Source organism: Orcinus orca, chromosome 14 (genome assembly GCF_937001465.1).
Source record: "Orcinus orca chromosome 14, mOrcOrc1.1, whole genome shotgun sequence".
Classification (NCBI taxonomy): Eukaryota; Metazoa; Chordata; class Mammalia; order Artiodactyla; family Delphinidae; genus Orcinus; species Orcinus orca.
In genome coordinates this window covers 85,383,827-85,396,487 of record NC_064572.1, presented here as the reverse complement: position 1 = coordinate 85,396,487, position 12,661 = coordinate 85,383,827, and the positions used below count along the sequence as shown (strand labels likewise).

At 46.0% G+C, this 12,661-nt stretch overlaps 2 protein-coding genes across 5 annotated transcripts in view; one reads left to right on the top strand and one right to left on the bottom strand.

Moving 5' to 3' along the window:
- Positions 1-6,570, top strand: part of INSYN2A (inhibitory synaptic factor 2A) — a 63,085-nt gene extending 56,515 nt beyond the window's left edge. Inside the window, exon 4 of the mRNA XM_004265715.3 lies at positions 3,807-6,570. Within this exon, the coding sequence (XP_004265763.1) occupies positions 3,807-3,987 (181 nt within the window). The 3' untranslated portion in view covers positions 3,988-6,570. The remainder of the gene's footprint in view (positions 1-3,806) is intronic.
- DOCK1 (dedicator of cytokinesis 1) overlaps positions 1-12,661 on the bottom strand; it is a 522,558-nt gene that overhangs the window by 310,556 nt on the left and 199,341 nt on the right. The gene's annotated exons all lie outside the window — the stretch shown is intronic.

Genomic DNA, 12,661 nt, shown 5'->3' with positions numbered 1-12,661 from the left:
CAAACCGCAGAGGGCAGGTGCACTGCCCTCGACTGAGCTTAGAAGCAGCATCATGCAGAAAACCACAGCAGGGCCTGCAGCCCACAGGAAAAGTGGGAAGGGAATCACAGGACTCCCGGGTTCGAAGAGCAGAACTGGCCGCACCCTGCTGACCCCGCCCATCTTGCAGACTCTTCCAGAAAAGGGGAAGCCAGGAGTAGAAGCGGGGGAGGCAGGCTGCAAACAGATCCTGGTGTGTGTTTTACGACAAAAGTTTCAGCATCTTCTTCGATTAAGTTCTGAGAGAAGGGAGCCGGGCCACAGATTCCACCGAGAGTGGGTCCCACAGCGCTGCCTGCGGGAGAAGCCCTGTTTACCGGCAGTAAGGAGGGGGCTCGATGGGAGTGAAGAGCAAGGGGGCACAGCCAACATCACCGACCAAGACACAGCAGCCCAGGGCAATGGGGACGAAAGCCAAGACGGGACTTGTCTTTTACGGCTCATGCGTTAATTCTGTAAGTATTACGTAGGCAACTGCCGCGACTCAGGCCGTGCTGTAGGTGCTGGGAGCAGAGACGGGACAAGAGTCACCCCGTCACAGCAGCTGCATTCGGGGGACGGAGGCAAAATGACACAGAGACAAATGCAATCATCTGTGGTGAGTGCCAAGAAGGGAGAAAGGAGCCGAGTGGGGGGAGCTTGCAGAAGGTGCTAGAGACTAAGGAGGTCATGTGGGCCTGGGGACAGAGGGGCAAGGAGTGGCCAGGACACGTGCTCCAGACAGGGGAGAAAGCGACAGCCCTGAAGACGGTGACAGTGCCCACGTGCACCGTCTGCCGGGCAGCTGCAGCCAACCCTGCCAACACGCCCCCCGTGTCCCTCCAATCAGTGTGGAAGCCCAAATCGAGGGCCATCGCTTCTCCACGAGGCAGCACCCACCCCCCATCCCCCGCTCCCAGGCCCTATCTGGACAGCTCGCTGTGTTAAACAGGGAGGGGCTCTGGGCACAGAGTCCAAGTGCCCTAGACTGTCCACCGCTGGCTTCTGTCCAAGTCCTCTGTGCGGACCAGGGCAGCAGGTGCTGCTTTATTCTGGCCATTTGGCTGCTAAGACTGAAGGGACCTTTGCTCTGTGTCAGCTAGAGTCGGCCAGACTATTAACCTTCGGACACTGCCCTCTCCAGCCGGCTGTCTGCTTCACATTGACCCCAGTGACTTGGTGTGCTCCGCCCTAAAGGAGAAAAGTCCCCCAGTGGAAAACACTGGACAGAGCCACGTTATTCCTACCTGATAGCAGGGCACAGCATCCCCTGGTACCCGGACATCACCTGACAAGCAGGTGCACTGCAACTTGGAGTTACAGACCGGGAGGGAGGTGCAGGGCTCAAGGTCACCTCACTGCAGGCATCTCCCAGCAGGTGCTCACGGCCACTCACACTCCCTCCACGAAGAAACCAGCTCCTGGCGGCAGCTTCTCAGTCGTGGGGGAGTGCAGATAGGAATCAACAGACAGAGGAAGTCGAGTCATTTTGTTAAACAAGAACTCAGATTGGATTATGCTGTGATTACAGTGGTGGTTCTGCGGTGTGATAAATTGGTTAATAACAGGATTCCCAATGTAGGAGCTTAATGGGAATTCAATAATTACAGGTACCCAGAATTGTACTGTTAGCCCAGGAAATGCTAGCACCCACCCTCTGACCTAATAACACAAAACCTATCTGGGCCTACTGAGATGGTTATAATCTGGAGAACATGCTTTCAATACTAACCAAGCACCTTGACAAAATTACTCTTTTGTACCTAAAATACCATATTGGATGCTATACTATCTTACAGACTCAATGGCAAGGTTCTTATTTTCCTTGTTAAATGTCCAAGTTGAAGAATTCTTGAATAGGTATTTCTTAATCATTGTTAGCTCTTGTCCCCATTATACAATTAGTGATCAACAAATGATAAGGAGAAAATAATATCTGAATTGCATCTTATAGTTTAAGAAACTCTTTCTTTCAGGACAGGGGGAGTGGGAAGGATCCTTACCATTTTTCAGTAAGATACCAGGACAGTAATTATTATACCCCTTCAAGTGAAGGAAACCGAACCTTAAAGAGGTTAAGGGATTTATCTGAGCCCCCACTCACCCCCTCCCCGCTCCGCAGCATCAGATGAAAAAGCCAGGAGGGAAATCCCTGTTCTTCCCACTGAAACAATAACTGAGGCTCGTGTTTCACAAAGGCAGCATGTCCTGAGATGTGCACTTTTCGCAACTGTCCCCATGAGGAAGCATGACTACATTATCCCGTTCTAGATTAGCAAGTTATGAGTTCACGGGGTTTTGTTCTATTTCCTATAAACTGCAGCATAACTCAGAGGACCTTTGAAATGAGGGGGGGGAAATAGTTTTTGTTTTGGGAACAGGGGGAGAACTAGCCATAAACTTCTCTGACAATATTTTTAATTTTTTCACTAATACAGTCTTTGATGATACAAAAAATGGAACAGTGGATTTAAAGCGTGAAACGGTCCATTAGATGGGTCTTGAACTTGTTTTTAAAACTCCAGATAATACAGCTTTGCTGTTTTTGTCTTTTCAAAATGCCAAAATGTAGCTAGGATTAATGGTTCTCTAAACCATATCATGTTTGTAAATGGTTTACGGTTTACGGTTTACGGTTCCACTGGACGTAAAATGTTGAGCTCATGTATTACCATCACTGCTGAGCCTTTAGTGAAATCTACTGACATTTCGACTGGCACCCAGCGCAGAATGGAAGCAGCACAGCGGGGACATCTCCGGAGGCCTGGCGTGAGGCAGCGCCCAGGTTCAAATCCTAGGGGTACAGGCAAGGGAACCAAAAGGGAGGCGAGGCCCAGTGCCCCTGGGCTGATCACAGAAGAGTGACACTGGAGCAGGGGCATCCTACCCAAAGTTAGGGGGTCAACAATGGTCCCTTCCAAAGCCATGAACGGATGGGAGGACTCTAGGCCAAATGCAGCATTGTCAGGAGAAATTTCATAAGACACAAGAAAACCAGCTTTAACCCTGTCGTTCTAACACAAACCCCATCACTACTGGCAAATGTCCTTCCCCATGGCTGCATGTTTGCATATTATGGCTTCAGCCATGTAACTACAGTTTTGTTATTTTCACCGAACACTATCTATCTTTTTGCCTGGAAAACTATCTTTGAGAACAACTGAGTGATATTCAATGGTGTTGACTTGATAAAACACACTCTCTTCCCCAATGTTGGATATTTGGGCTCTTACCAGTTTTTTAGGCAGATGAGATTTTGCAAAGGAGACCAGAAGCCAAGGTCACTTCACTTTACAACTGTTTCAGGTGAGATAAATGGTTTTCTCTGACCTTGTGAAAAGCTGCACAGAGCTTCCAAATACCTGGTGTATATGCACTAAGACGGCCCCTGAACACACATATCTTCGGTTACCTCTCTGTCCCATGAAGCACATGTGTGCAGTCTATGGACAAGCAAAAGGGTTACTCACGTGTCACATTTCTCATTTCAACAAACACAGTCTATGCTTTCACACCACCTGTGTACATTAATAAAACTTCAAAAGTTGGCAATGGATGCAAATAAGTTATTTTTCAAAGAAAATGAAACTTTTTGAGATAGTTCACAGTGACTGAGCACTAAAATATATCATAGCCAATTGCTTAATATTGAACCGTCAAACGGCATTATAAACACCATCCGAATGATCATGACCCTGCTGGGATGGCACCAAATTCTGCTGTCTCTAAGGGAGCTCTTTACATAGGAAAGACCAAGCACTAAATTCTTCCCTCTCTTTTCTTTCTAGTGTGGAGCTAGATTTTAAGCAGCAAGAAGACAAACTCCAGCCAGTTCTGAGGAAACTCCATCCTTTCGAGGAAACTCAGGTCGCACACTCGCCTTACTCTCAGGAGACTTACTCAACTCCCAAGCAAAAACCCAAAACTGAATCTAAAAAGCACGGAAGATGGAAACTCTGGTTCCTTTAAAACTCATGGTGTTTGGAGTTAAAGGCCGTCTTTAAAACCCACTGGAGTTCAAAGTAAATCCTTTCCCAAAACGAATAGGACGGAGTGAATGGTGGCTGACTCGTACACCACCCGTTCTCACCCTGCTTACCAAAAAGGCCTTTGTAACAGATCAACTCACAGAAGCGAAGTAGTACATGTCACACCTTGCCAGCTGTTCTTTGCAGTTCGTGGATGTGGGATGTAAAACCGGAAACGAAACTTAACATAGTCAAAGATGATAAGTAAACTTTCTATGCCCGCACCCCAGATCAGCAAGGATTACATTATCAACCTGCAGAACGGCAGGCTGTCACTCTGTAACACAGCTAAAACTCATAATTATTTTCAAGCCTTTATTTTTTTTTTAATACTGAGAAGAAAAAGGAGCCCTTACATTTGCAAAGGACTTCATTTTTATGTTTAATTTTGCAAATAAGCGGGGGGCGGGTGCCATTTTCAGCACATCCAATTCCGGAGAAAGCACAATTTTTTTCAAGTGGTCGGAGACCATGAATAATCTCTAAAATGTGACTGTATGTATATTTGCCTCATGTGCTGTAGCGCTAAGCCAAGTGACATCTCAGCGTCACGCTGACACCTCAAATTCAGCGTTTGTTTCAACTCCAGACCGGTGACGTGCTTACTGCTCACCCTGCAAATGCCCGGCAGCCAGGAGTCCCCCAAAGTCAGGACATGCCTTTAATCACTGCAAGTTGACAGGGTCAGAGCTATCGGACACTAAGCTTTCGCAGATCTCATTTTTAATCTTTTGGTACCCAAAGGCCAAATGATAAATCCTGGCAAGAATTTGAAAACACACGTAGAGAGATACACAGCAGATAATACAGTCACCAATAAATCACAGGCATTCTCTGCCACCGGAAAGTGTTTCTGTGGATCAATCTCTGAGACACTGTTCATCACGAAAGCGCAGCCAGACATTTTATACGATTCGTTACGCTTTGTAACAACTGTAGAAGATCTGACCATCTCAAAGAGAAACCGCGTGCTTAGTTTAGCTGCTACCAACAAACCAACTAACGTCACCTACATTTAACCTATTAGTGAGTTGTACTAAATGACATACCTAGGGGAAAGCTGTGAATCAAATGTTTTTAGGTCTTTTTTAAATAAATCGTGACACTTCGAGTTCTCTTTTGATTACACATTGCAATATAAATCTTAGTTCCTTTATTTTTTCACTCATTCCTTTGCACCTTTGCAAGTATCTTTTTATAGAAATCAAAAGCCCCTAGTCTATTAAGGACTCTTGTCTATGAAGTTTTGGCTTTTCACAGTAGGAAGTAGGGATCTTCTTTCGACTTTTTTTGGTTCAACTTTAATTTTGAGTCGTTTGTGAATGTACAATGAAACCGAGTCTTCTGGTCTCTGTCCAACCGTTTCTTATCTAATCTCGTGCTCACACGCACACCTCACTGACCAGATGCCAATAAGGTGGTCGGCCTTAGTGAAAGGATCTACCTGCGTTTCTCAGATTGGAGCTATTTCTTGCCACGCATTTTCCTCCTGACTCAATAGCAAATCTATTTTCGTTCTAAGTGTTTTGATTCTAGAAAGACCTTAGTGGACTTGAAAAAAAAGTGACAGGAGTATCTCATGTAAGCATTCTTTGGGGATTACTCAAGCTATACCACAGATGTGTGCTTTAATTAGAAGAAAAACACGCATCTTTTGTGGACATGATACATGAGGATACAAATCCTTGAATATCAGTTAACAGAATTGAGAAATATTTTTGCGCAAGAGGAAGGCTAAGTTGATCCTGTACCATGAAGGAAGTGCAATTGTTTCATGTAGAGATAAAATTTAAAAAAATGTGTTTCATGTATTTTCTACTCTTTTTAACTAGAGTTATAAAAAATGTTTGCAACAAGCTATCTCTCCTTGTGTTTTCAAAATCCCGACTATCTCAGTGAATTGAAATAAGGGTGTTAGCAGCTCTCTGCTTAGTACCATAATTCCATCTAAACAAGAGGACATCTAGTAAACAAAGTAACATCACTGTTTGAAAGCAGTCTAGACAAAAAAAAAAGTTAATATTTTCAGGATCAAAAAGGAAACTGAAGATAAATTCCTATTTAAAAATGAAACTGTCTTCAGAATAGAAAAAAAAATATTTTCAAACTCATTTCATAGTTTAACTGCAATGTGTCCTAACAGATGATGACTCTTCTCTTAGAAAGATTTAAGTAAAATCTTTGATACAAAACCAAGGTAAAAAGTACCATGTTCCCTCATATGTAGATGTACACATGGCATTACGTATAGAGATTAAATTATTATACTTGTCACTAAGTTCTTTATTAATTTTTAAATAAAAAAAAATCAAAGGTCATGTTTTGTGTGGCTATTAATCTTATCAATCGTGGTTTCAATAATTTGGTAAAAAATAAGTAATCTGAGGGAATAATAATAAAGGAAAGATGTTCAGGCTGAAGAGAACTCCATTGGGTCTTTGGGAGAGGAGAAGGGCCGTGGGCACTGCCTACTGGCCTGGTCTGGCTGGGGAGGGGGCAGGGCTGAAATCCAGCTCAAACTCAGTTGACCAGACCACACACCCTGGCACGGGCTTCAGCTGCCAGGAGAACAGGATGGCTTTTAAGGGCAAAGGGCACCGTACACAGCAGGATCTGGCTGAGGTCTAATTTTTGTTTTTATTTTTTTTTTTTGCGGCACGCGGGCCTCTCACTATTGTGGCCTCTCCCGTTGCGGAGCACAGGCTCTGGACGCGCAGGCTCAGCGGCCACGGCTCACGGGCCCAGCCGCTCCACGGCATGTGGGATCTTCCCGGACCGGGGCACGAACCCGCATCCCCTGCATCCGCAGGCGGACTGTCAACCACTGCGCCACCAGGGAAGCCCAGGTCTAATTTTTAAAGAACCTCCGGGGGACAACTGAACTCATCAGTGTTTCCAGGGCAAACCCTGCCATGCCCCCCTGGAGACAGATTCTCTCTAGATCATCCATCAGGCAGGTCCGCAGCCCCAGGGGGTCGGCCAACTCCTTCCTTTCTTCTTCCTTCCCCGGGGTAGGGGACCAGTGCCCCAGTGGGACTGAGCACTGGGGTGCTCAGTCTGGGTCTCCCACAGAGACCAGCGCAAACCAACCTCCTCTCCCAAGGGAGAGGGCCCCCTGGAAACTCAGGAGAGGAGAGGTCACCACCCCCTTTCCTGAGCTCTGCAATAGCAGAGTCCACTTGCAAGGTGCGGGAGCAAGGATTCGGCTGAGATGGAAGGCTCCCACTGCCTCACAAGTTCCTCTGGGGCAAGAAGTGGGTGAGTGCAGCTCAAGTATAGGATAGAGAGGAAGACCCAATGCCCGGAGCACTGGGGGAAAAAACTCCAAGTCACATTCTACAATTATCTGTGAGCCGAATACTGGTGCGGCCTCAGGGGTCCTCTCTTACCGATAACTAGATCCAACAAAGGGCATTCTGCCACACAGGTGCCCACCAGTCATTCTGAAAGTGTGCGACTAGCCTCCAAGGAGAGGTCCCAGGCCTCTGCATCTGGTCCTTCCATCTCAGACTCTCCCCAAAAGCAGAGTAAAACTGGGGAGAAAATCAATGTGTGGGGAAACCTTGCTATCTTGGAAAGGGCACATGAAGTTGGCAGAAGTTTCCCACATCCTATGAGGTTGCCAAGGTGTCCGCTGCCATGGAGACCTGAGGTGTGGCAGAAACGGCATCATCATTCACGGACCCACACCAGGCCGACTCCAATCTCAAACCGCAACAACGAGCACGCCTTGCAAAGCCATTCTCCTTAGGGTGCCGTCATAGGCGAGGCAGATACACAATCCTCAATTCCAACTCAGAAGACACACCATTAAATTCAAGCGCTTGCTTTGTGCTTCTTATCGAAGAGAGCAAGGACAAAATACAAGAAACGGGCCGTGAACGCCTCCATTCCACCCTGTCTGTGAGGGCACAACACGTTTACAAAGCCCACCACAGCTGGAATGATTCTTTGGGAGCATTTTTATCAGCGAATAAAATTTGACGTGACTAGTAAGGAAGACAAGAGTCACTGGTGCAGCGTCACCTAAAGATAACAGCAGCTGACTCGACACTGATATAGCTCCTTTTATCTAGAAAAGCTCTGCCACTGGCACATGTGGCATGGGTAAGTGTGCAACCAACTTATTTACAGGAAGAGAAGAACTATATGATTCAGAAACAATGTTCTGATTTGTGAACTAGGGATAACTCATCGTGCTACAATGCGCAGCATACACTTTGGCAGATGAGAAGGTCATATGCAAGCAGCATAATGCCTTTTAAGGAGCTCAATAATTAAGTTAAGATACGGCTTGGGATGAACATGCAGGAACTGCACAGCGTATTTTACCCTGGTAATGATATGGTTTTCATTTCCTCTGCAGTAAATCCACAGTCAGTGACCAACCTTGAAAAAATACTACGGCCACAGACACACGTGAAAGGCAGGAGAAACTGCTATACCAATACGATACGGAAATGAATTTATAAAGTCATCACAACTCACACGTGTACCTGTGATAGGATGATTTTCTGGAAGACAGATGTTTCCTAAGTAGGTTTATTAACAAACATACAAGTTAGAGACACTTTTTGCAACACTCATAGAGAAAAACCAGATACTGTCCACTTGAAACTTTTATAATGCATTGCTTTCTTTTGCAAGGCAAGATTAAGAATAGCATTTTGTTAAAAGCACATTCATACATAAAGTCCATTGGAATAAATATCGCAAAACAAATGTTCGTGCATGGGGAAATAACATCTTTGTGTAAATATTTGGTGATGAGTCTTGGTAAAAGGGAGTCTTTTACAGTATCTTTTAAATGAAGAAGTATGTCAAGTCATTATAAATCACGCAGGCTCAAAGAAATCAGTGGACTTTTCACTAGCAGCATCTCTTCCCCACCAATAGTGCCACTGTCACGATGAAACACACCGCACCCATCTACGTCCCCTACAGCTGGTGTTCGGAGTAGAAACAAAAGAACTTCCATCACCTGAGTCTAGGGAATCAGGAGGTCTGGTGGTCACAAGAACAAGTGGAGAATGCAGGAAGAATGTTTCCCTTTCCTAAGCCTACTTCTGTGGATTTTCCAAGGGAACCTTTCTTTTGAAGAAGGCCACATTTTCATTTTCGTGAGTTAGTAATTTTCAGTCTTCTGGTGTGTATCCAGGCCATACAAAAACCTTTAAAAGTCCTTCTCACTCAATTACATTTTTAAAGGACGCATTAACAGAATGTAAATCTTATTATTTGAAAGAGGCAGCAGAGGCTAATATCACAAGAGAAGGAAGGGTCACGCGTACTACTCATCCTGTCTGCTCTCAACCCAGCTTTGTTACAGCACTTACTCCAGCAAAGACACAGGCATGTGTGTGTTGAGGGGGGGGGTCAAGGGAGGGGGAAACCATGTCACCTGCCGACCAGACAAGAGCACCTAAGCCACCATGGCCCCCTGCTCAGAACCATACACAATGACCAAGAAGGTGCCCAACGCTGATGGCCTAGAAATCTTTTCAAAGAAGAAGAGAAAAATAAAATCTGAAATCAGACAATGTAAAGCTCAGCACCCCACTCAATTATTCTATAGCATTAGACGATCCTGGAATAAAGATAAAATGGCATCTTAATTCTGTGGCAGGGTTACTGCAAGCCTTCTGTGTTAGGGCCTGCTGTAGGCAACCACGCAATCTACAGTCCTACACTTGCCAAATGGAGTTTTATTTGTTAAAAAAACTATAATACTTAGGATCATGGCATATTTTTATCCTCTGCCTGAGATGCATTCCAATAGCCCATTTCAAATATAAAGTCGAAAGGTATAAAATGAACTAAAACAAACGATATATAACCAACTGCATGGTGTTTATAAGGTACCACAGATACAGTTAAAAGAAGACGCTTATACAGTACATCACAGCTTAGCCAATGGCGTGTGAAGCTCCCCACTTCTCAATTCCATATATAAACACATGGGGAAACTGCCAGGCCACAACTCATCCCCAACGAATAACTTGTTTTGATGGAAAGAGACGTCACGCTTCTACTACTGTTGACAATATCATGAAATAAATCATTAAGTGAAGCACAGCTATTCAAATCCTTTTTAATCACTTAAATTGTTAAAGTCCATTTTCAGCGATTCTTTAGAATTTGTGAGCTGATCCACAGTTATACCATTTCCATTCCACTGATGCAAAAAAGAGGAGCAAACACATAAGGGCTGGGATCTCTGTGGTGTAACGGGATGTTACAGCTGAGCCCAAACAGGCCTATAACGATTTTCTGCTCTCTTTCCACTCTAAAGGGGCCACTGATTACGTTTTTTGGCCACCTTGTCAGGGATATTTTCTTCCCCAGATCTTCCTCTCGTCTAAATTCACGGAGCTGCAACAGTGACGTTAAGAAGCTAATGCATAAATCTGCATGGGAGCCCATGTGGACAGCAAGGCTGAGCTCAGCAGGGCAACGTTTCAGTCTCACTGCTCTGTGGACGCCACAGAGGGGACTCGTGGTTCCTTGACGACTGCAAGAGTCTCTGAACATCTCCAATGTGAAATGGAGAATGTCCTTCCTGGAAACATCTTAATGCTGTCATCATTCATTAAATAATTATAGTTATATTCAGTTGTTTTCTTGTTTGTTTTTTTTTTTTTGAGATTCCTTCCCTGACGGCCTAGTTCATTTTAGGAAGGCATTTCTGGCCTCCTTGTATACACATTAGAGATGCTGGCATTGGGAGGACTTAGCTTAGGACCGAAATCCTGTTCCTGCTTCTGGAGACTTCTGCTGGAGAAGGACAGGGCGGTGGGGGGATGCGCCTGGATGTAGGCAGCTTGCTCTAGTGCCCCGTGGCCCCTGACGGTGCCCTGGACCCCATCACCTATGCGGTAGGAGCAGGGCCACAGCTAGTTAAGACTGAGCCTGGGTCCTCACTTCATGCCGCCTTGGTAAAGGTGCAAGGGCTCTTCCCAGGCACCCCTAAGGATTCCTTAGGACACATGGCTTCCTCCAAGCCCTTCAGGAAAGGGGCAACCGATCCGTGGTCTGGCCCGTCTTCCTCCAGGACATCCTGACATTTGGTCCACGAAAACGAATGAAGGTGGCAAAGGACAAAAGGCGCTTATTTCCCTGGGCGGCTGCCGCACTAACTACGATGCCGAACCAGGAGGAATTCCGAGCCCTCCTCTGGGCCTCCTGGACCAGCACTGAGATCAGCACCATGAGTCTCAGTCTCACAGAAGACACCAAGGAAAGCCAGCGCTGGCGCCAGCCCGGGATCCCCACAAGCGCCGCCACGCTAGCTGTGGGTCTGGGACCGTTTCCCATCTCTCTGCAAGGCATTTCTGCAGCAGCCTATGCACGATGAAGCGGAGGGTTAAGTGAGGACCCTCCGTTCATTACACAGTGCCCAGCACGTCCACAAGCGCTCGGTGAGAGCAGCTATTACTTGCGCCGCTATTATCACTATGTCTGAGATGTGAGAAATTTCCCAAAGGCATCCAGGACCACGTGGTCTGAGAGAAGTCACCACGCTCCATTCTAGATCCTCTGACTGAGCTGCGAGCACGTCTTACAATCTGGCCCCAGGCTAAGGTCCCATCCAAACCGTTATGGGCTTCCTCCCTGCCCTCCTCTCCCCAGTTCAACTGCTGGCCAGTGTGGGCTTATCACCCAAGTGAACACACCGCTAACCAGAGACAGAAACATCTCATCGGTTCACTGGCCTCCACGTCGGCCATGTTCTCCATCTGCCCATCGTGAGTGCCCAACACGTTCACTGTGACTCCGTGACGGCCAGAACGTCACCTTAGCCCCACTGCTCCAGCCTGTTCCAACAGGGGTCTTAGCAGAATGACACCAAACTTGGTTCAACTTGAAGGCACATTCATTCTTTCTACTTAAAGCCCTCTTGAGTTCCACAACGAGAGTGTTCCAGGGGCACCCAGGGCACAACCCCAAGAAGACGGGAACACCGGACGCCGGGGGTGCCCCTGGAGTCACCCCAATTCTTCCTCCACAGGGCTCAGTCTCCACCCATGTATACAAAAGCATTTCCAGATTACAGAAAAGAATCGTTATGATGAAGAGCATGATTACAGAATAATGGAAAATCCACTGCAAGCAACGCCAATTTACAAGGAAATATTTTATTCCCTAATTTATACATGTTATAATCCAAACCTAAAAGAGATATACCTTAAAAGGGAAACTCTGCACATAACAGGTGCTAAAACCCTGAGACATAAACTAGACGATTTTACTGGATGGAAACATACAAAGGCAGCAATTATTCTCCTGTGATTCACCCAAAACCCCAGACCGCAGCCTTTACTGTGATGCAGCCACAGAAACCGACACAAGCGCAGTGCTCCAGTCTTGCTTTGCTGCCTGACGGAGACAGACGCGTCACTGTACTTGATCCGTTCCCAGACTACGCAGACAGAACTAAAATCACCCAAGGAAGACTAATGTGCCTAGTCTGACTGCCAGCGAAGACTCCAACTGGATTTTCTGTTCTGTGGTTAGGAAAGCTATTTTTTTGAAATGCGAACCACCAAACTCAGTTCCACGGTAACATGTACTAGAAATGAAAGAAATTAAATGGGACCTACGAATGCATCTTTTGC